Raw genomic sequence first — 24490 nt, 5'->3', positions numbered from 1 at the left:
AAAAATATTACTTTTAAAAATCACTGTGGTTTCTAGTAATGTAACTGTTTTTGAGTCTGTTCTGGACTTAATTGAAAGGCGTTGATAGCAGCTGGGTGATCCTGTAAATTCAAAAGCGATTCCTATTTCAGTAACCTCGCTCTATACCCTACTTTACATTGCATTGTTAAAAAACTACCCACTTGCTCTTGCAGATTAATAGTCTCATGCTTTGGCGGCGAGCGATTTTTTTTGGGGAGTGTATGGGGATAGGAAGTCGAATTGGTTCGGAAATACTTCAGTGGGCAGCTGGTCCACATAGTGGTGGTGCGCGGCAAAAACTGCCTTAAAAATCACTCAGTTGTGCCTTGCTGAGCACAACAAACTTTTTGGAGGCAAATTTACCTTTTCCCTTCAAATGACCGCGAAACTGAACGTCGTTCGATATGTCAAGAATATTGATGCTGGCTGTGGCTTTGAGAAGAGTGTCTTCGGAAAGAGTGTTTTTTATAAATGCACTAAGAGGACTTTTATGTTTCCCACGTTTTTCCTTATCTCCAAATAGACTAACCAATGCATATTTTTTTAGAGCTTTTAAATATCCTGTTAATAAATAATAGTAAGTTTTCGTATGACATCCGTGCTACGGATGTTGAATCTTCTACAACGTTAGGATTTGTGGTTACTTGTACCAATTCCAGATAATTACTCAGTCGATTAATGGATATATTTACTAAATAAACCTGTATGTACGTAATAAACACCCCTGGTCACCAATGACAACCTCGAAACCTAAGGAGACTGTTGACGATCAAAATCCAGTGATGCGGAAATGAGCACGCAATATAGGTATAGGCATAAAGAAAGAAAGAAAGAAAAAATCTTTATTACGCATAGTAAAAAACGATGTATAGTTAACAGAGTATGTGCTCTAGACCCCACACTAGGATTTCCTATGTCGTGCGTCCCTTTCATTTGACTATTAATTTTAGGTATTTGACTTAATAAATACTATATAACGCTAAATTGTATAATTAACTATTGTACTAGAAGAATACTTACCGTTTCATGATAGGACAGGCTGAGATTGGCTTAAGATTGCTAGAGAATGTGGGATATATATTATAAGTTTCACTCGAATATGTCTAAAGCGTATTGGATTTGACATATTATAGGGGTAAAATCTTAAATTAATCTTTTTAAAATAGCAGACTAAGGTTTCTTAAACCAAAATATGTCATAATTGTTGTGGGTCGTCTTTCTATCCATTTCCATAATAGGGAATTATTAAATAGGGATTGTCCAAAGTTTTCATAGAAATATCTCTCGTAATTTGTTATGTTAATGAAACCAAGAGTAACATACATGTTATGTATGCTGATGGGATATCTCCATCCTGTTGGAAATACATAAAAATCCCCTGAATCGGGTTTAATAATGTGGGATTCCCATCATTATTGTATCGTATTCAGTGTGTAATCTTATGTTTTTCGTATTGTTGGCTATCTCTTTAGTTGATTACACACTCGTCTTATTGTATTCATGGACATATTTATGGTATATAATCATTATGTCTAGACACTTGTCGAGAAACAAAGATGGTGTGAAGAATGGAAGGTTCCAACGTAAAGGGAGGATCCTCGACCAGTCTAACCACTGGCTGGTCATCCAGAAGGCCCCAATGTCTTAAATTGAGAGGTTGTATATACTTTTACGGGTCGAATTAACTTAATTAGCGCGTTTCAGAGTATGACGTTATCGCAGTGATTTGTAAGCGCAAATTGTCGGTGTCGATACAAATGAAAGGAACTCTCACTGGATTCCCAGTGGTTGAAGTCGAGATGTATTCAGACTGAGAAGTCTGAGAATCACTTGGATAGCGCTATTCAGGGTATGACGTGATTGTACCAATACGTATTGATTGTAGCATATTCTAGATGTCGCTAAAATAGATGACGAACCAATCCGACTTAGGGGCCTTCAAGAAAAGAGCGTACCAATTATTATAAGGCCGGCAACGCACTTGCGAGCTTTCTGCCAATATAAATGTCCATGGGCGGCGGTGTCACTTAGCTTCAGGTGAGCCTCCTGCCTGTTCACATCCTGTTACATAAAAAAACTTTGATTCTTTTTAAAGCTTTTAGCAGTTGTATAATACAGTAAAAAAGTATTAAAAAGAATCAAATTATGTTTTCGTAGGCACAAACACACATCACTTGTGAGTAAAAAAAATTACTGATTCAAAATACAAGTGCATACGGTACGTAACCAATTAGGGTCCTACATACCATGCGCATGAGTAAAAATGTCAATGAATTGCTATCACGTTGCAGTACTATGGGACGACATATTAATCACTTAACCATCAACGAATTAAAAAAAAATACATCCGCGATATACTATTTTTACATTTTCAAGGCGTGTGAGTGGTTTTTAATGCTATGTACTTTCAATCTGATGGATTCAGAAAATTTAAAATGCTGACACGGATAATATAACACAGCTTAACTTTATATACACAGAATGTATTTAAAAATCTTATCTATTTATTAATAATCTTATTATTTTTATAAATAATCTTATTTTTATATCTATTTAAAAATTAGACAATGATTGATCATTTTATAAAATAAGTATCAATCGTGTGGCACGAGCTGGTATAGGTCATAATATGTATATATCATTATTACTACACTACAATCATACACCCTTATAAAAAATTTAACTATACCTTAAACACGCAATTTAAACTAAACCATTCTTTCTTCATCACAGGGTAACCACGCTTAATAAAATCGTATATCTATCAACTATAGTTAATATTAAAGGAAGTTTCGAAATAATGTAAACATTTTGCCTATGAAATAATAAATAAGACCAATTATAATAGGACTGATTTTATTGTATAATCTACCTATACTTAATATCATAAAGAGTAAAGATTTGCATTTTTGTATATTTGTAATGTAAAATTCAAAAAACTGAACGGATTTTAAAAACTCTTTCACCATTCGAGGGTTTAATTATATCTGAGTTAAGCTATGTTAGGTTATATTAATTTCCAAAATTAAAAAAAAAACCGTAACAAGCTGTGAGCGGCCGTAGTGTAAAGCTCAAGCCATAATTTTTGTCAAAAGCTTGCACGGTGATGTCCGTGGGCGTGGTGGTATCGCTTAATATCAATGATTCTGCTCCTTACAATTTTCCCTTTTTGAACAAAATGAACAAACATAAAACTACTAGATAAATAATCAATTAACAAAATATAAACAAATATCATATCCAAATAATTTTAATAAATTCCTTGACACAATTTTGACCTTATCACGTCCTATTAGTATAACATTTCACGACAAACATAAAGGCATTTTAGATCATTAAACCGATTCATTCCCAATTAAAATCGTGTGTTAATCACTCTTGTAGGCACTTGAACTTGAAGTCTATGCCTGCATCAGAATCGGAGCAACAATATGCAGCGAAACAATTATACTTTAAACCTTATGTTTATCGTAATAAGGAATATAGTGCTGTATGAGAATGCATTAACAACTTGGTGGAAAGCTATAAGCTCGTTTTTTTGGATGAGTTTGGTATCAATATAAAAGATAAAGTCGGTTTTTCTGGGCATCAGTGTGTGGTTACTCATCAGTGTGAAGCTGTGCTTAAGGATGAAAGCGGTAACGAGCTTTTGTGATTGTGTTGTGAATTAGTGCTTAGTGGAAAGCTTGGTTAATTGGAAATGGCTGTAGTCTAAAAAAAATAAGATTATTGAATATTTTCGCCAATTTTTTAATAGCTTATGTATCGCTAAAACTCTGAATTGTAAATAAAACTTAATAGTACATAATAATTTTTCAGATTATCTTTACCGCTTTAATAGCGGTCTGCAGCTCTGCCAATCTAGATCGCAGTTATCTTCCGCCATCTTCAGCTAAAGCGGCCGGGGGCTCATCAGATATCCTACAACCTCCGAACCTTCCTATTGGAAGTTATGAAAACGACCATCAAGGAGTCGTGGTTGATGCCGCAGTTGGAATAAGAGCCTCAGATCAGTCTGGGCTGTCAGGTCTAGGAGCTTCAAGAATCAGCTACGGGTCCACAAACTCAAAAGTTGGAGAAGCGGCATTCAGGGACAAACATCTTCAGGGTGGAATTTCTTTTCTCCCGCAAGGATTTGTAGACTTTAATAGGCCAGAGAGGATTCAGGCCAGTCGCGATCGTATCTCCAATATAGTAAGGCTTGAGAACAACTTGACCCCTGATAGCTACAACTATTTGTACCAAACAGATAATGGTATAAGCGCCGCTGAAAAGGCTGTTGTTGTCGATGGAGTAAGGGCGGAAGGAGGGTATTCCTATACTGGTGATGATGGGCAAGTGTACACTGTGACGTATACGGCTGATGAGGATGGGTTCCAGCCTAAAGGAGCTCATTTGCCAACACCTCCACCAATTCCACCAGAAATTATGAAGTCTTTGGAAAAGAATGCAAAAGATGAAGCTGCGGGGTTGTTTGATGATGGTGAGTATTTAAATATACATATTTTTTGTTTAAAATGACATAAATCTAGCCGTTATTATATATTAGTATATATATGTTAAATTTTTTTATTAACGTAATTACCGAAACAAAGTAGACGTAGGGTGGTAGGCAATACCTGATCAGGTTCTTAAATAATGGTCAATCCAGCAAAGAAATAGAATATAAAATTTCTATAATTTTTATATACCTAAGCTAAAAAATAAAAAAAAATAATCTAAAATGATGTAGTTTATGTTTGACATGACAAATTATGTATTATAATATTTTCTACTGGCCATTTTGGCTGGGCTGGTTTTGTCCAGTTTTATTTGTCACTTTAAAAAATTGAGATCAAATTAAAAAAAAAAAAAAACTAGTTAGAGCACTTAACAGCCAAAATATTGCGCTACAGTATGCGCATGAGCACTAACCCATTATACCAATAGGGTTTGGTTACTTTACAGTTACTTTTCTTCTTCTACGTGTATCTCTACATCAGCTTTGGTATTTAACGTAACGCGAGCCTATTAATATAATAATGTAATTTTATAAATTGTCACTGTTCATTATTTATGTATTATCATAAATAAAATCTCACAGTTAAAAATAACTGTTAAAAGCGATAAACTTAAATGTTATTGTTTATCTGATAAATATCTTATTAATGTTCGAGGTCGTTGACCGAATCTTAACTCGATTCTACGATCGATTAAGTGAAATAAATGACTTGATAGCTCCCGAATATGTAATTGAGAGACGGATTTCATTATCGTGATGATAAAAATCTTAATAGTTAGATTAATTGTTGTTTATAGAAATGTATGGGAATCGAAATAGAAGCTTTAGAGCTTTTTTAATTCACTGTTATAACAGCCTCAGTCAAATGCTAGTTTAATCAATTATTGTTGATTCGCGGCGAAACAGTAATTGTTTTGGCAAAGAAATATAACCGTACCGGACTGTAATATTTGTCCGTTTCATTGGACGTCATAATATACAAAACACGCGTATAACACGATAATTTATTGTTGTTATGATAAACAAAAGTTTATGTGAAAGCAATTTTTATACGGAAGTAATGAAATCTATATATTATAAACCTGTTCACCAGCAAGTTCGCCCACAATAATTATGGTCACTTAATGTAAACAATGTTTTTTTTAAGAGCGTACAATATTTAAATATTAATCTTTTACGACTCTTCGAATTTAATGCGCCAAGCAAATTGCTGTAGCGCCTTAGTTGAAGTTGTTGGTATTTTCTTAGATTGATTAAGCGTCAGAATCGCATGAACTTGAAGGTAAAGTATTTTATGATAATGGATAATAATTTTTTTTTTTTTTAAATTTAGTACAGCAATTATTGCAACATAATTACAGACTACAAAACCACGATTAATTCAACCTGTTTTAAGATTTCAGTACTCATTAATTAATGATATTATTATTAGATTATTAAGACAAATTTTAGTAGTAACCCAATGTAAATTGATTACAAGCTATTGCGCGAACAAATACCATAAAACATGCTCCATCTTTTCTGGAAGAAACTTTCAAGAGTTTGTTTTAAAGATTATTTCTTTGTTTTAGTAATTCCATTAATATAATTAAATGTAATTCACATACATTTTTCTTAAAATGTAACTGTCAAAAACAACAATTTTTGACGTAATGTTTTCGGAAATGACGCCAAACTGAAATTGTTTTTTATCTGACAATCCGTTGTATTAAGTGAAAGGTTTCATTAACCTTGTCATTTTGTGTATATTTTTTAAATGTCATAACAATTATTCTAGCACATAAACAGTTAAAAATAGATGTTTAATTGATATTTAGCTGCCATTTTTCTCTAGTTTTATTGTAATATATAGATCATATTTGAATTGAAGAAAGTGCAGTACATAATTCTCAAATTAACAAAAATACATGAAATAATAATAAAATTGTAAAAAAGAACGGTTAAAAAAAATTAGTTCAACGTTAAATGATAAAAAAATTAACAAAAATCACTGACCAACATTAAAGAAAATATTAACGTATTAAATTTTATAAAACTGACCTACCGATATACGTTACTAAATCCTTTTCATTATAATTACTATTAAATCACAAGAAAATCAGCGACAAGACCGATTAGTGTAATCCCATTGTATTATTTGATGAATGTTTAAGCGGCTCATAAATACTAGTCAGAGGCGTTGACAAATGATCAACTAACTTTCATTTTCTATTTACAGGCTCCTACGACGCGCAGAAGTACAATACCGCCGGTGATTATTCAGACAGCAGCGATAATGATAGATATAACGACAGACAATCAAATAAAGTTGCCAATCGACCTGGATCTAATTCCCCTTCAAGCTTTTTCATTACTCAGAACAATCAGGCGTTTAAACCTAACTTTAGTAACCAGGCAGGCATCTTCAATAATAAGGAACAAGCTAACCAGATTCAATTCCAAACTTCAGAAGGTACATCTAATCTCGCAACTGACACTACTCCAGGGCTCATTAACAAACCAGATATCACCCAAGCAAGTTTTCTTACCAATAATAGGTTTGGAGAAACTAATCCCACACAAAATTTAAATCAGCAGACAATCTCAACAAGTCAACAGTTTTCTCAACAAACTTTCGGAGGAACATTAAATACATCGGTAAATGATGGTACACCTGCGTCATCGCAAGATATTGTTATACCCCTTTCCCAACAACCTTTGCAAAATGAGGATAACACACAAGCCGCATTTCCATCGGGGAAGCCGTTTAAAATAATGAATACCATACAGGGTATTCTGCCAACACAAACTAGCTCTTTAGTTTCAACCATAAACAACAATGGAAACATAATCAAACCATTCACAGAGACAAAGCCATCAGATGCTTTAAGTTCACAAGCAACTATTTCACCAACCAACCAACCATCCAGGGAGCTTACTACTCCTTTTGAGACAACTGTAACGTCAAACGTTGGTACAGACCATAAGCCTGTAAACACTTTTTCTTCTCAGGTGTTTGCACCAGTTAACTTTTTTACATCGCCTCATGCTGGTAAGCCACAGAATAACGAACAACAGAGTCAGTTGACAAATAAATTCGAAGATAACATTTATAATTACAATAAACCATCATTGTCTCCAGAAACAGTATTCCAAAAGCCATCATTTCAAGGATCCGACGATAAGCAAGACGTAAATAGAATACCAGTAAGTCAGCAAAACTCTTTAACACAGCAACCAATTAATGGCGAAATTTACCAGTACAACAAGCCAATATTGTCACAGGGATCTTCAAATATTCAAGGCTTTGGTCAAACACCTTCCATAGAGAGCTTTAGCCAGAATTCTAACATTAAACAACAAATATCTGCAATTCAAAGTACTCCGTCAAATCAACCGGGCTCAACATACGAAAGTAATATTTATGAATATAATAGACCAACTTCAAATTCTAATCAAATGCAGGAAATGTCGACAACATCTTCAATAATAAACGTTAATCAGCAGCAACAGAACTTTGAGAAACAAAATCAATTACCACCGAGTCAATCTACAAATAATATTGAAAAACTCGATCAACACAATAAGCCGTCACTGCAACCATTCATGTTAAACCATCAAACTTCACAGTCAAGTACATCAACAAAACCCTCCTTTGGAAGTAGCTTTCCAAGTATGTTTCAGCTAAATTATAGTATACAAACCCCCAATTCATTGAAAGAACAGACAACCTCTGAGAATTTAAACAGGACGCCACCACAAAGTACTTTTGTACAACCACAACCAACTATACCTTCGTTCAGTCAAACAATAATTAATCAATTCAGGCCACAAGTGCCCGATGCTACTTACGACATACCTTCCAAGCCCTTCCAGCAACCAAATTCATTCTCTGATCAAAGTAGAATAACTCAAAGTCCTCAGTCTTTTGGAAATATTAATAAACCAACCTCGCAGCCGATTCTACCATCAACTACTGGTAAATTTCTGAGTTCATTCCAAAACAATGGCATTACTCAAGCTTCAATTTCTTCATTTGTCCCGAATACTGCCTCACTATTCAACCAGCCAACGAATTCGCCATTCAATTCTAGACCAAGTTCTACATTTGCCCAAGCTGCTGCATCAACGGGACCATTTCCAACATTGCCAAGTTTGAAACCTCAAGAGCCAACGCCTATTTCACAGTTTCAACCTTCTAATACATATGACGGTGCAATCTATCAGTACAATAAACCCGAAGAATCCTTCCCTGCTAAGCCTGAAAAAAGTGAAGAGAAAATAATAGAAACACCCCCAATAAATGGTCAACTCAATCCCCAATTTATGTTTAGTTTAGATAATAAAGGCTCTGTTATTGAAAAGTTTGAATTCAAGCCAGTATCATCACCCCAGGTGATTCCTACACTTTCCAACACACTACAAGGACCAACATTTGATCAATTCAAACCAGATCAAAGTAAGCTTGAAGCGTCAAAGGAAGCGGATTCTCGTCCGATTGGTTCAACAATTCTTGGTAGCGCATGTTGTAGTGGGCATTTGCAACAGAACAAACAATTAGGTAAGCCCGAAACGAATCGTAATGAATTAAACGCACAATCGTTAACGCTGCAAGAAGCAAGTTCAACAATCAAAGGGGAACAATTTGATGTTAATAGAATACCATCAACCTTCGACTCAACGGGCTATCATTATTAATTAACTGAAACGCATAGCAAATTATAGTGTGATATTATTCTTAATGTTTGGAGCAATAAATAAATTATTATTTTATAAAATTGTTTTTTTTGTCTTACATTACTTACTGTCTTAAGTTACAATACTTACTTTGAATACATTTTGTATTTTTTTTTTAAAGACAATTCACACCAATTGACCTAGTCCCATGCTAAGCTGGTGAAGTTTGTGTTATGGGTCCTGCCAACGGATATACATACATATTATAGATAGATAGACATATAAATACATATTAAAACACCCAAGACCTAAGCACAACACCAAATGCTCATCACATCGATGTTCGTCTCAGCCGGGGATCGAATCCGGAACCCATGGATTCGCAGTCAGGGGTACTAACCACTAGACCAATGAGTCGTCCTTATCTCTTCTTATTATGTATTGATTGTATCAGCTCTTGGGCCTATCAATACTTTCAAATAGATAAATGAAAATGAAATAATACCTATATAAATTGTTTACTTAACTACGTAAAATGTACTACAGATATTACAAAATTGTAAAAGATCGATGTGCTAGATTTAATTGGTCTATAGATTGCGCTGAAGATTACAGACCTTAAACGAGTATGTATAAAAACGTAAAAGAAGTTTACTTCTAACAATATTATAATACATTTTTAACATCAACGCAAGCACATAAGATGATGTTGCAAAGACCGAAGTCCAAATTCCATATCTGTTAATATATTTAATCAACTTAGGTAAAAATTCACCTTCACTGTGTTACGTTGTCCATCACCTTCATTGTAACGATCTACAAATATCAAACAATTAACTCATACACGCAACACGCCATAAAGGGCCTATCGATACATATAATATTACAAACTGCTCTCTGTTCAAATGGTTGAGACATTATATGAAATGAAATAGTGAAACATTCAATATGAGTTGTTAGCCGTCAGTAGAGCTTAGAGAAAATATAAAAAAAAACTAACAGGACTGCTCTATACAACTCAGTATTCAGTTTTATACATATTTTTATATTACGCATCTATATATTTACGAGATCACCATAGATTGTAGGTACGGTAAGTGTACATTATGTATATGAATAAATGAGTTAGATACTTATGGTAGTATTTAGTAGAGTCGAGAGTTACCGCTGAGTATGACTCCGTATCTCGAATCGAGTGATGCATTGGATGCATGGAATCTTAATAAAATATCACCCTAACACTTCAGAATAACGTTTGTAGCATTACGCATGCCCGAAGTAGCCGTCAGTAGTTAGCTCTGGATGTCTTCATTAGTGTGTATAATTGCATAATAGTATAAATAGTAATGAAATATGATTATTAAATGTTTTGGCTGCCCTTTTATACTGTAATCGGCACTTACAGCTAATGTTATTTCCGCAAATAACAATGCGTGTATTTCATTTAATTTTATTTTCCGCCTTTAGACCCACAAAAGTTCAATGGTATATATAATGGTTTATAAATTCAACAATAACTTTAGGTGATATAATCAGGACAATTATGGTTGTAATGGAATGGTATTAGAATCTGTTTTAAACAGAGTATATAGAAGACTTATTAATTTATCAGTAACAATAGAAAGTCCAACCATCAAAATCTATCTAAAATGGAAGTATGTGACCACAAGTTGATATGAACCCTCCTCATTTGTTTCTTTTTAAAAAATCCTTTGTTTGTAAAGATTCCAGAGCAAACATAAGCTGTCTTGTTCAGGGTTTACTCCCACTTTTTTGCTGCTTATCATGCATAATATGCATGATAAGCAGCTAATACCATAGCATGGTTAACAGTTTCCTTTAGTCGTTTTAACCCAAAAACAAAACTGTCTATTTTGTCCTGTAATTTTTCAATATGTGCGTTCAAACTACAAAATTTATTTATTGTAAAATACACACTTGTTCATAATGTCTAGTTTATTGCTTTTATATTATATTACTATAACGTTGCTGTAAAAATAGGAAATAAGGAAAATATATCCTTAGGAGTATGTATATAAATAAAAAAATCAACTGCGTGACACGATGACGGCTCGAATCCTTGAAGTTAACATACTATCACTTTTTTCATCCTACGCTTATCCTATTTAGTCTTTTTTCTTATTATTATTCTGTCTATAAAAATGTAAATATGTAAAAATGTTCATAAATTTAGGTAGAATTGTATTTTTGACCAAAAAAGGTTCACAGAGCTTGAAACAATATAGGTGCGTTTTGCGATTAAAATACAGAAACCTACGTTAGGATATCATAATCTAAATTATAATAAATGACAGGTTTGTTTTGTAATATCGAACCAAATTGAGATACTTAAAATTGTCTGTTGTCTGTTTTAGTTAACGCTTACTTATATAAACTACTGATATTTACATAATAATAATAATCAGTGGCGCTACAGGCCGATTTACATTATCTTAGTGTTTAGGAGAGTGCTTTAGTACAACTTGAAAGGCAAGTTCTTTAGCGTAGAGTTTACTAAAGCAAGTAGCGTTTACATGTTTCAACTAAAGTACTATCCTAAAGCACTCTCCTAAACACTAAGATAATGTAAATCGGCCTTACAACCTCTTTAGGTCTGGATCTCAGATTCACTCTCATTCTGGATATACATAGTTGCTCCCCTCACACTATAAAATGGATTTTTCTTTAGTTTTTTGTAATTAGAGTTTTTTATTTGATTAGTAATTGTTTTGTTTTCTTTTTGTAATATTTGTTTTGTTTAATAATAGGTTATGATGTCTATATGTATGTCATGTTTGCCTATAAGTGCTTGTCACATTAAAAATTGTATTTTGTGTTTGTTTTTACCAATGTGTCAGTGTGCCGAGCGTTGGCAAGCTTTTTCTCAATAAAAAAAATGTCTTTTCTGAATCTGTTTCATGATAATTTTTTTAATCTAATAAGCAAGAAGTTGATTAGCCTCCAGTACCTGACACACACCGTCGACTGTTTGGGTCTAAGGCAAGCCGGTTTCATCGCGATGTTTTCCTTCTCAGTTCGACGGAATGTTAAATGCGCACATAGAAAGAAAGTCCATTAGTGCACATCCGGGGATCGAACTTACGACCTCAGGGATGAGAGTCGCACGCTGAAGCCACTAGGCTAACACTGCGCAATATAATTGATATTTACATATGTTTGAGAAAATGTATAATATGTATTTTTTTATGACAAGGCAAAAGTTATCTATATACAAAGTTCTGTAGTCTCTGCCTACTTATATGAAAAAGGCTTCTTAAATAGCTTATATTCGGAATATAAAGTACTTTTATTCTTATCCCCAAGCATTCGCAAATCGTAATAAATAAACTGACAGATAACAATTGTCTTTTTACTAAACAAATGAGGCTTAATATTTTTGTTTACTATTTTGATTTTAAATATCTGTTGTAAGTCTAGCCTTCACCATCTGTAATATTAAATGTTGGACACATCAATCAATAACAAAAAACCATCAACAAATCAGGTTGATAGAATTCACAGGTCGTGGTCAAAATATCCGTACATACACAAGTAGTTTTATCTCCACGTCTTATGAACCTTGTTCATTGATTTAAACAATTCTATTTTTTTTTTACTATAAGAACCTGGGACCAAAAAATGCAAAGAAAATTAACATTTCAAAACAATGATGCCAAATTAATTGATGATCTTTATTTATTTAAAAAATTCCGCCATTTGGAAAGAATTACTTAAAAATAAAATAAAATTTTCATTATATTTTCAATAAAAAAATATATTGATGTCGGTTGTTACTTATAATAACATAGAATTTTAAACGTCAATAACGCTTCGTAATGCTCTAAATATGTAAAAATATTATATAATGTTTGTTTAAACATAAAAATAAACCATCATAGTTCATTGAACATTTTCCATACTGGCAACCGAAACAAATATTGTTTTCCTGGGAATAGAACCTATCATAACATCCACGTGCATTCATCGTAGCCTATCAAACAACGGTGGTAATAATATAGAACCCGTAGAGTTCTAATATTGGTGTAAAAGTGAACGCAAGTAAGACAACAAAAGACAAAGAAAACGAACAGCCGAAAGCCAAATATAAATATTAGAAGAAAAAAATAGATTATGTTACAAAATACACATATTGAGGAAAACAAATATCCTTTACTAAAGATAATATTGAGGAAGAAGTGGCAATAAGGGAATCAAAAGCGTGGAATGGACATTAAAAGAATTTTTTAAATAGCCTACTGTTATGGACACTAGCATCCTCCCATGCCTGGTCTACGGGAGCCAAACCTCGACGTTAACGGAAAAAGTGAAGTCGAAGGTGACTAGAGAGCAATGGAGCATCCTAAATTTAAAAAAGATCCACACAATTCTTAGGGACCATATCATGGTGAAAACGAAGATCACCGACGCGCTAACCCACGCCTTATAGCTGAAATGGAAATATTACAAGGTGTGCATGTATAAGATGGACCGCCGAAGCCACTCGCTGGAGGGGAGCTCCAGGAAAAAGAAACGTGGGAAGACCCAAAAAGCGATGGGCTGACGACTTAGTTAAGGTTTCTGGGGAGAATTGGATGGTGGTAACAACAGACCTATATGGAAAGTTCAGGAGGAGGTTTTTAACCCAAAAGGGCTGTCTGCAGAACACAAAGACACGGAAATAACAATAACTAACGTAGACTAGATAGAGAGCAAAATAGTCGAAAAAAGTCACTCAATGGACACCTCGCTACAACACCAAGCGAAAGAGAGGAAGACCATGTGCGCGGTGGGCTGATGACTTTACAAAAAGCCACTGGTCCTTGTGGCAAAGACTTGCCGAGGATAGGAAGCACTGGAAACAACTGGAGGAGACCTTTGTGCCACAAAGGCAAGCTGTACAAGAAGACAGCTGTGCAACAAAACCTTCTTAAAGAACTTTTTTATATACATTTATATTTTGTAAACTTTCTATTGTATTAGTTGAAATAAAGGCTTTGAATCTTGAATCTTGAACGTAGACTAAGAGTATAATAACATAACTAACACCCATTTGATATGTATTTTTACAGTTTGTATTAAAGTGGCTTTATTAATTTTATCATAAAATATGTATCATATATGGTTAAAGCCAGATCGAATAACTAGCATTATAAATTAGCTCATTCACGAAATAATCGTGGGCGAGATGACCTGATGTGTTAGCGTCATTTGATGAACAGTCACGCAGAGTTAAACAAATAATACGTACATTTCGTTATAGCTACCTCAATGCTTTAGTTAGGGAAGGTTTTGCAATGGCAAGGTAGGGTGAGGCAGTAAGGGTTCTTAATTTGAATAAATATTGTAGACAAATTTTGTTCCTTTTTCAAATATGCATTCTTGTCATATGATGTTATGGATCAGCAATGTTATCGAAGTAGTTCAGCCCCTGATTTTCGATCCTCATTGTACTTGAAGTACATGCTAGAGTGGTGGAGCAGTGTTGGCCTAGCGGCTGTAGCTGCTCCTAGCGACACTTGTGGGTGGTGTATTTGAATTACCGTAATGTCCGAATTTACTCGATACGAAACTCGTCTTCGACCAAAAATCGAGACCATACTGTGTCAGGCACAGAAGGCTGATTCACCAACTTACCTTTACATATTTAATTGATTATTTTTATAATTTTATATAATTTGAAAATATAAAATTTGAAAATTGCATTTGAAAACTATAAAAAATATTCTTATTAAAACATTATTTTGTATGAAAATTAATAGAATTTGTCGTTGCTATGTTAAATAATAAAAAAAAGTGTTTATTCATAATAACAATGTATTATATGGATTTGGGGACCCTTTTAAGTAAAAAATACATGTGTCTTACATAACAAACTTAATAGTTAACTTAACAATTTTAACACAAAGCATTACGCGACGCATAACACGCGAAACATAATTTCATACATTCATGAAAAGGCCATATGATTTAACCATAAATTTATTTTAAATTACTAGAGAAAACAATTTGAAGTCTTTGCTAAGCCTTCTTTAAATTGTTTAAATTATCGGTCGTATTGACGCGATATTTAAACAAAAACTGTCGATGTCTCTAACTGTGAATTATGTAATTTATTTGATAACTAGTGTTTGATTTTGTTAAGAAGTGACCATATCTGTTTGTCTGTAAGAAAGTAAGAGTTACATACATACTAAACTTAGCTATGGACTTTTAATAACTATGATTATACAAAATAAAAATAATTTTCAGTTCGAACCAGTGGGTAAAAACAAAGCTTCATATTGATACAGATTTTGTGTATACATGTTTCACCTAAATTAAACTACATTCATATAAATTTTAACGAAGTACCGTCATTTAACTAATATTAAGTGAATCGCGCCTCTGAAGGGCATTACAACAAAAACTTAAAACGAATTATGAACATGAATGACTATAATTAACACCATACTTAACATTTCACAATTGTTTAGGAATTTTAAATAGCTAAGATGCTTAACCTAGAATTAAATTATTACGCCTCTAGGTGTAAATTATATGTGTGATAACGGACGAAGAACTCTTGGTTTTAAAAATAGATGGAGCCACTGTTCCAAATATGTAAGTATACGCATTTTCAAGTTACGTCTAACGCCCGAACCCAATAATCTATCTCAATCCATAATCCACCATCTGAGATAGTAATCTTAATCCAAATGTTGTAACAAGTGTGCCAATAACCAATCGACTGATTGTAATAGCCATCTGTCGATACAAGCTATCCATTGGAGGTCGTATCGGTGTCTGTGGATAGACCTTTGTATGAAAATGACACATGACGAAAGCTCAATTTCAACAGTTAATTATTTTAACAGATTTTAACTTACACCAGTTTTTTAAATAATTAAAAAAACTGTTATGTTTTAACATACAAATGTATATTTTAATGTTATTTGTACGGATTTATTTATTATATTTGGTTTACATTGATTATCAAATATGAGTGAAAACTGGGTAAATGGAACGACAAAGAGCATTTTATCGCCAAAAATGGATTGTCTTCGTAGGGTTTGGTTATTGGGATGCAGATAAGAGATCGATCGACTGTCACGGTCTTGAAAACAATCTGAGATTGTGGATTGATTATTGGGTTCGGGCGTAAGTAAGGCGACTGTCGATGTAATGTAGGTTTCTATAAACTCTGATTTCTGTAGTTCCATAAATTTACAAGTCGAGGGTCTTCGCTACTAACGAATGAAACAATGCCTTATGAATCAATTTTAAACAGACGCAATAACTAGGTTCCATAAATTTATTTAACGATTTTCTCACGATATTTTACTTTACAAAGATTTGAAAATTACATTTTGTATACATCGACTATGATGTATACCAAATTCAACTGAGGTAAAAATAATGGGAATAAAATAAATATTTATTTATAAGAATTTTTTGTTGGGAAATAAATATATTTTCCAATAATAATCGAATTTCCATTTAAAGTGCTGTATTCCAATTATACAGACACTACATTTTTAGTAAGCTACACATCCTTTTATTACCAATATGAAATAATTATTATTTCGCCGGGAATTGAACCCAGGACGCAGGAGGATCTTATTATTTAAGCATTTTTCTCGTAGTTACGAGATCGTATTCATTTCCATAATGAAAAATGAATAAATGTGAAAGTCATACTTTGGGTTACTAGATATCTCACAATAATACATTGGTGCTAAATAATTAATATTATTGATTAATTACTTAAATAACAAATACAGTATAGCTCGTAAAGGCTATGCTTCATTTCACTGTTAACACATTACCATTTTATGCCCTTCTGTAACGAATACCAATTACTAACTGTAATAAATATTATAATATAATGTTAAGCACTTTCGTAAAGTAATTGGAATGAACTTAATTGCAACATATTTGAGAAATAGTTTTGGTAGGATGAGGATCGTGATAATATGAATTTTTACTAATCAAGCAAAAATCTTAATTCATTGAAAAATCATATTTTTTTAATATACTGGTATAAATAACTTTGTAGACCCTAGTGAGGACCCAAGGAGGTTTTACTGCGAGTGTACTCTTAATGATGTTTTTTTTTTTTAAATTTGCTGTATGAAATAATAATATTTCAAATAGTTTCACCAACAAAGGGAAACCTTAAACAATTTTAACAACTATATTTTGTTTTAAATAAAGATAATAATTATTATATATCTCGTTTATTATTATTATATGTATACAATGAGTCGCGTGCCTTCGCAAAATCAACAAATCGTCGATCAAAATAATTAGTGTATCAACAAAATCGATCGGAAAATTGTGTAAGACGGCACTCACACAGTGAAATGAAGATTCACCTACAGTCAAAGGTTAGGTCCGTGAGCGCTTTTAGTAACTAAGGTGAACGAATTTCGAGATATAAATATAGCATGGTTCTGACGAACGGTACATTCTGTGTCTGTCCTTACATCTAGCAACCGATATGAAGCTGGTAATTATTGAATTTTACCCATACATAAAACAAACAACTTTAACAGTAGAAAAAATTGTTTTAAAACCTTTTTACACGAAAATATTTTACTAAAATATTACTTTTATTTTCAGCTAATATTATTATCGATAGTAGCATGTAGCTATGGGGATAAATTAGATAGAACGTATCTTCCACCGGCTAATGCGGGCTCTGCTGGTGGTAGTCCGGGAGCTTTAACAGCTCCAGGCGTGTCGAATTTCGGGACGACAGGACCAGCCAACCAACCATTAGGACAACCACCTATTGGACAGCCTTCCAGACCTAATTCTTTCGGTCAAGGTAATCAACAAACGCCAGGCAAGCAAGAGTCAGGATCTTTGAATTTCGAATCGAACCGCCCATTTGGATTTACTTCTGGATCTGGTGCGACGAAACCCAGCCAGGTGTATGGACCTGCGGACAGCACACCAAACCAAGGAAATAATGGTTTAGTTTCAGGTTTTGGACCAAGTAATTCTCAAGGTAACCAGCCACAATCTTTGGAATCAAATACCCCCAATAAATTGGGTCAGCAATCTTTTGGTAATTCATTTGGACCCAATGCTGCTTCACCCTCTGGATACAGCCAGATAAACGGTCAAAACTTTGTAGGAAGTTCTTCACGCCCTGAATCTGAACGCCCTCAGGCGGCTGCTGATAGAAACGCTGAAATCCTCAAATACGTCAACGAAAACGACGGGGACAGATTTACTTACAGCTTTGAAACAACTAACGGAATAACTGCTGAGGAAACAGGCGTAGCGTCTGGTGGTGTTAAAGCTCAAGGAGGGTATTCATATACTGGTGATGATGGAAAAGCTTACACTATTACGTATACTGCCGATGAACAAGGTTACCAACCACAAGGAGAACATTTACCCACACCGCCCCCAATTCCTGAGGAAATATTGAGGTCGATAGAAAAAAATGCGCAAGCTGCCGCAGCTGGCACACAAGAAGGTAAGATTTAATAAAATAATATATATGTGATTAATTAACGAGTAAATAACTATAATTATCGTTAGTGTTTCAAAATTAAAAAAAAAACTTACTGATATTTTGCATGCTTTTGTAGCACTTGAATATCGCTATTAAATTATATTATAAATGAAAAAAAATACAAGTAACTAAGAAATTGAACTGATGAAATACCGTAGTTTATTTTGTATATGTTTTTTCTAAGACAGCTAAATAATCATGTTAACCTTACATTTACTTATGCATAAACATTGAACGCTTCAATTCAACTTTACCAAAATTGATTCATTTCTGTTTTGATGTAATTTATTTTAAAAATATAAATTATAATTGCCATTATATTTACAGGTGCTTACCGTCCAGAAGATTATGAAAACGAAGATAATTCCCAAGGTTATTCAGGCGCCACTTCTATAAACAAGCCTCAGGGACAAGACCAGTTCTCATCTCAACAATACACCGCTCCAATTGATAAACCAGCAAGTTCTCAAATCGGATTTCAACAAACAAAACCTGGATTCCAAAATGTACCGACAAGTGAGACTAGTTACAAGGATAGATTCACAAATGGAGTTTCGAGTTTTGAACCGATCAGGTCTTTCAATCAGAATGCAGGATCAATTAACCAAGCTCAGTTACAGAGAAGACCTGGCTACGAGTACTCTCGTCCTCAGAACACACAGGACACTAAACAAGCTTTTGGTAGCCAGCCCGGCCAATCTCGTCCCCAGTTTGGATCCCAAATCCCTTCAAACTCTCCATTTTCAAAATCTGGAAATGGACAGGAATTAAACCCTTTCAACGGTGCCTCCAGACCTGAGTCTCAAACAATACCGAGTGGGCAAGACTATTTCAAACCTAGTCAAGTGTCACAATATCAACAATCTGGTTTTAAGCCCACTTCAAACCAACCAGGTCAGGGACCTCAGTCCAAATTATCTTCAGCTCAAAATTACAACCAAGAGTCTTCAGGTTATCAGTATCAACCAGGAAATTCAGGTTTTGGCGTAACAGCACGACCAAGTTTCCCTAATCAGCCCAGTTTTCAAAACTTAGACCAGGGTGCTACACCTCAGCGCGGAAATCAATATCAAACCAACCCGTCAAACAACTTTTCGAACAGACCTTCATCAAACCAACCAGGTCAGGGACCTGAATCTAAATTATCTTCAGCGCAAAATTACAACCAACAGTCTTCAGGCTATCAGTATCAACCAGCGAATTCAGGTTTTGGTGTCACAGCGCGGCCAAGTTTCCCTAATCAGCCTCAGGGCGGAAATCAATATCAAACCAACCCGTCAAACCAATTTTCGAACAGACCTTCTTCAAACCAACCAGGTCAGGGACCTCAGTCTAAATTATCTTCAGCGCAAAATTACAACCAACAGTCTTCAGGCTCTCAGTATCAACCAGGAAATTCAGGTTTTGGGGTCACAGCGCGGCCAAGTTTCCCTAATCAGCCTCAGGGCGGAAATCAATATCAAACCAACCCGTCAAACAAATTTTCGAACAGACCTTTAAACCAACAGTATCAACAAAACACGCAAGGTATAACACCTTCCTCAAACGGTTTCAATACACCTAATGGTGCTCCTCAAAACCAAGTTTCAGTTACTTCAAACAACTTGCCTGTAGTCGCTAACTCTATTGCGAAACAAACCGCACCAATTCAAGCACCATACCAGTACCAACGGCCATCTCAACCCTTCAACCAAAATCAGTTGTCGCAAAATGGTTTCAGGCAACCAGCAAGTCAAGGCCAGATACCATCTGGTGCCAATAAACCTGCATTTGGTTCACCACAAACTAGTTATAACCAGCCAATTCAAAGCCAGGGCCCATTGCAATCTAGTTTCAATCAGAATCCAGGTCAAAGCCAGACTAACCCTTCTCAAATTCAAGGATCGTCGTCTGGTTTCAACAGACCAACCCAAGATCAAGGATCAAAACCGGTATTTCCATCTGCGAACCAACCGGAACAGTTCAGTGGACCTCGTCAACCACCAAGCTATAACGCAGAAGAAGGCTACAAATACTAGAATAGTTTATATACAACGAAAGAGGCATTAAAATGTAAAAAATAGTTTATCGAGCATTTGTAAATAGAACAATTTATTATGTTTAAGATCACCAAGTGATCATGGCAATAAATGATGTAAAAAAAATTCGTGTATTTATATTAATTCAATTGAAACTTCTCTTTCTCATGAACTTCCTTGCTCATTACCACTTAGTGTAATATCACGGATAATTTATATTAAAAATACTCCTACGAAACATCTCAATCTACGCTCACGCACTCGAAGCTTTTTTATAGGTTTAAAAGGTCAATCTATAGAACACGCAACGCTACTATGATAGCATGACATTACGGATCAGTATAACGATTGAGTAAGACAAACATGTAGAGCCTACTAAGAAATTATTAAATTGCACTAAATTCTACCTTGAGGGCTTCGGGTTTGTTGTTGGCCTGTCATAAATATCATGAGATGATATTATTAAATCCCAAACATGAATACATTTGGGTAGATAGAGGCATTTTCATAAAAAAGCCATTTAAAAGAAATATTTGAGGCACACAAACATGATGTGATTCAAAATAACAACTTTTAAATTGAATCATTCTTTATTACAATCATATTGTTCGGAATAAGAAATATTTCTAAATTTCCAAATAGTTTTTTCCCAAAATTCTCCAAACTGAAATTCCCCAGCACAGATTGTCTATCTCTATCGAATCTTATAAGATTATTGTAATTGAAACAAAACACGACAAAATAATTACTAAAACAAGAAAGAAGGGTTATTAAGACCGCAACGATGGCGTTTCAATTGGTATTACCTTCTTTGGGTTCATTAATTGTCGTTTAGTCGACTTCTTAGTAGGGCACAAAATATGTAATAGAATATAATTCTTAGAATCTGAAAATTAATAAAGCTAATTAATCAATAGATATATTTGTTTAAGAAAAAAGCAAAGTCTTCAAATAAAAATTATTGTAGGTTATTATATTTATTAACCCTTGGTTTATGGGTAAAAACTAACAGCATTAAAGCTTTCAATTTCAAAGCACTTTTTACTTGGTAATATAATCATTGTTTTGCGAATTTTATTTCATTGGATATACAGATTATACACAGAGCGATACAGAAAAAGAAATTGTATGTAACTTAATTTATGGTCCGGCATGAATGTATCGTTAGCTATTGTATATTTATAAAATATTTTTAAAGTATTTTTAGTGTCGTGGAGAAATTTACGCTATCCCCGCAATTGGAAGACAACAGGGATATGTGGGACTCCACACACACCAGGCAACCACTCTGCTACTCAGAGAGGCGGGTGAGAAATACCTACTAAACCACTCCTCGGCTGTACCCCTATCGCATATGGAAACTCCCAACGGCTCGCATGTAACAGCGCCATCCTTATGACATTTAAAATACTAAAAGCTCATCATAACATTGAACCATAAACAAGACGGATTACATGAACATTACTTACATTGCAACGTTACATTAAAATTGTTACAAAACTAAAAACTTCACGCATGAATCTAATGAGCCATCGTTAGTTCAACTTCTTCACGTATACTATTAAATTAATTTATGACTTGGGTTTTTAGGAAACATTTGATGCTGATACGAAATATTTCTATTTAGGCTGTAAAAGTAATAATAATATTCCTGTTAATGATAACTTTAAAGGATTTGAATGGAAATGTATTCCAACTTGTGAGAATGAAAATCTTGTAAAAAGCTTGGCGATCAAAAAGACTGGTGGTGAGTTTGCGTTATGAGTTAACCCGAATCTTATCTTTTATTTAAATTCTTTCACACACGTATAATTCACTCACACTTACACATATTCACACATCCACAACAACTCATGATTTAGTTTTATTTTGTTTCGTTTGTTAGTTTAGTTTAGTCATAATATGTAGTCGTCTCTTTGTATATTTTCTGGCCGCGATGGAATGCTGGTGATGTGCACACTTACCACAAGACTTCTATAGTCCTACTTCTATAGGCACCAGCCTCCCACAAAAATGTTCAATACCTGTATTATATGAACCCGTGTAATGCAATATTGTGAAGAAGCAAATAAACTTTGTTATTTTTATTACTATTAACTCCCACTCTTGATTTAGTAAACAGTTTTATTCCTAAATATCATAGAAGCAGCCGAACTTAAATACCATTTTAAGATTACACTGGAAAATTATAGTAATAAGAAATTAATTTAATAAAAAGTATAATTTTGATTCAAACACGTTACCATACCTCAATTATTTTACTTTTAACAATAACCAACAAAGGACTTAAGTTGAAGACAAAAGATTTTCAATTATTCTTATAAAAGTTCTTACATAAATTTAATAAATAATAACAATAGAAATCCAGTGGCGCTATGACTTTAAAGGTCTTGGTTTAATCTTGCTTTTTTTCTTTGATCATAATCTTATTAAAGAGTAGCTAGCTGATCAACTATCTGTGACTGATGACGATTTTTGTATCTTTCCTGTATTCCAATTCGTTGCTAAAGTCACAATCTCTACTTTAGTATCACATATATCAATCTTTAAAAATAAAAAATTGTTTGACAGCTCTTTAGGGACGTCCTTGTATGCCTTTAGACATGCCGGTTTTCTTAAGCTTCTTTGTATTCAATTAACACAGAATTTGTTATATGCGGATAAAAAGTAAAGTCCATTAATGCGCAGCCGATTCACACGTTCAAAGCCAACATTGGGACAATTGAACAAAAGCCTTTACAAAATAACGAACTAGCTGGATCCTTCATAAATGCAAGTATAAATCATGTTTCTTGTTTGCGGCAAAATGCATAATGCAATTGCACGGTTCATTTGTCGCAGGTCGTCACGAATTTAATTGTATATCCCTTACACATTCATTAATAACTCACTCGTTATACTTTCATTAAATTATATCTTTATATATATAGCTTCTAGACCGATTTTAATTGATTTTTTTTTGTATGCGTTTGGGTGGCGCCCTGGATGGTTTAGATTCACAAATCAGCCCGACAGATGGTGCTGCAGTCGGTATCTAGGTTATTTATCTATACAGAAAATTAACAGCTGGTAATAATCTTCTGTGCATGCGTTCGTTATTAAACTCCTAAACGGCTGTACATATTTTGATGAAATTTTTTGAACGCTCTGCTGTTCCGCATTCCGCCTAAGGCAATTGTTGGTGGCGCCTTGGGGTTTTAGTTGGTATGCACAAAAACCCTCCCGCACTAAGCAGTCGCGCCCCAGAAAAAAATAACTGGGGAAAGTACGGAGCGAAAAATAAAAGAATTCAATGGCACTACAACCCCATATGGTCCCTGGGCTCAAATTGCATCATCATCATTTTTATAGAGACTTAAGATTAGATTTTTAGCTCTAAGACATGCTGGTTTTCTCACGTCTGTCATGCGACGTAGAAAAATCCATTGGTGCACAGCGTATACGAGTGCACGACCGTAGAATAGACAATAGACCAACGCTGCTTGAAAGCACAGAGCTATTTAAGAGTTTAATAAGAGCTTTGAAACATTAAGTTATTTATTTATTATTGAATATCTACATAATTAAAAAAATAAGTTAACAATAGTGTGGTGGAAATACTTTCTATTCCCCAGGACGTCGAACAAAATCAATACGTATATGTTAACGTAAAATTGTAAACACCGTTAGATTGTAATCTATCTCGCGAGATTATAAACTGTCGAAAGATTGTGAACCTCAGCTTACTGCTTACAATTTAACGTATTATTATTCGGTAGATTGTACTACACTAACTTAGTTATCATT

General features: G+C 34.0%; 2 protein-coding genes across 5 annotated transcripts; both read left to right on the top strand.

Moving 5' to 3' along the window:
- The first annotated feature begins 3584 nt into the window (after window positions 1–3584).
- Window positions 3585–9279, top strand: LOC125057378 (formin-J-like). 3 transcript variants are annotated; one of them, XM_047661037.1, is made up of 4 exons: window positions 3585–3659; window positions 3841–4504; window positions 6741–7107; window positions 7165–9279. In XM_047661037.1, the coding sequence occupies exons 1-4, from the start codon at window positions 3651–3653 to the stop codon at window positions 9197–9199; spliced, it is 3075 nt and encodes a 1024-aa protein (XP_047516993.1). In that variant the 5' UTR covers window positions 3585–3650; the 3' UTR covers window positions 9200–9279. The 3 variants fall into 3 exon arrangements, with proteins under 3 accessions (XP_047516993.1, XP_047516994.1, XP_047516992.1); XM_047661038.1 differs by having other exon boundaries at window positions 6741–7663; window positions 7781–9279; XM_047661036.1 differs by having other exon boundaries at window positions 6741–9279.
- An 8309-nt stretch (window positions 9280–17588) lies between these two features.
- LOC125057473 (AT-rich interactive domain-containing protein 1A-like) lies at window positions 17589–20824 on the top strand. 2 transcript variants are annotated; one of them, XM_047661198.1, is made up of 4 exons: window positions 17589–17666; window positions 17780–18647; window positions 19014–19971; window positions 20167–20824. In XM_047661198.1, the coding sequence occupies exons 1-4, from the start codon at window positions 17658–17660 to the stop codon at window positions 20702–20704; spliced, it is 2373 nt and encodes a 790-aa protein (XP_047517154.1). In that variant the 5' UTR covers window positions 17589–17657; the 3' UTR covers window positions 20705–20824. The 2 variants fall into 2 exon arrangements, with proteins under 2 accessions (XP_047517154.1, XP_047517153.1); XM_047661197.1 differs by having other exon boundaries at window positions 19014–20824.
- Window positions 20825–24490: the final 3666 nt, after the last annotated feature.

Source organism: Pieris napi, chromosome 16, assembly GCF_905475465.1.
Source record: "Pieris napi chromosome 16, ilPieNapi1.2, whole genome shotgun sequence".
Taxonomy (NCBI): domain Eukaryota; kingdom Metazoa; phylum Arthropoda; class Insecta; order Lepidoptera; family Pieridae; genus Pieris; species Pieris napi.
The sequence above is the reverse complement of the archived record's forward strand: the minus strand, read 5'-3'. Positions and strand labels throughout refer to the sequence as shown.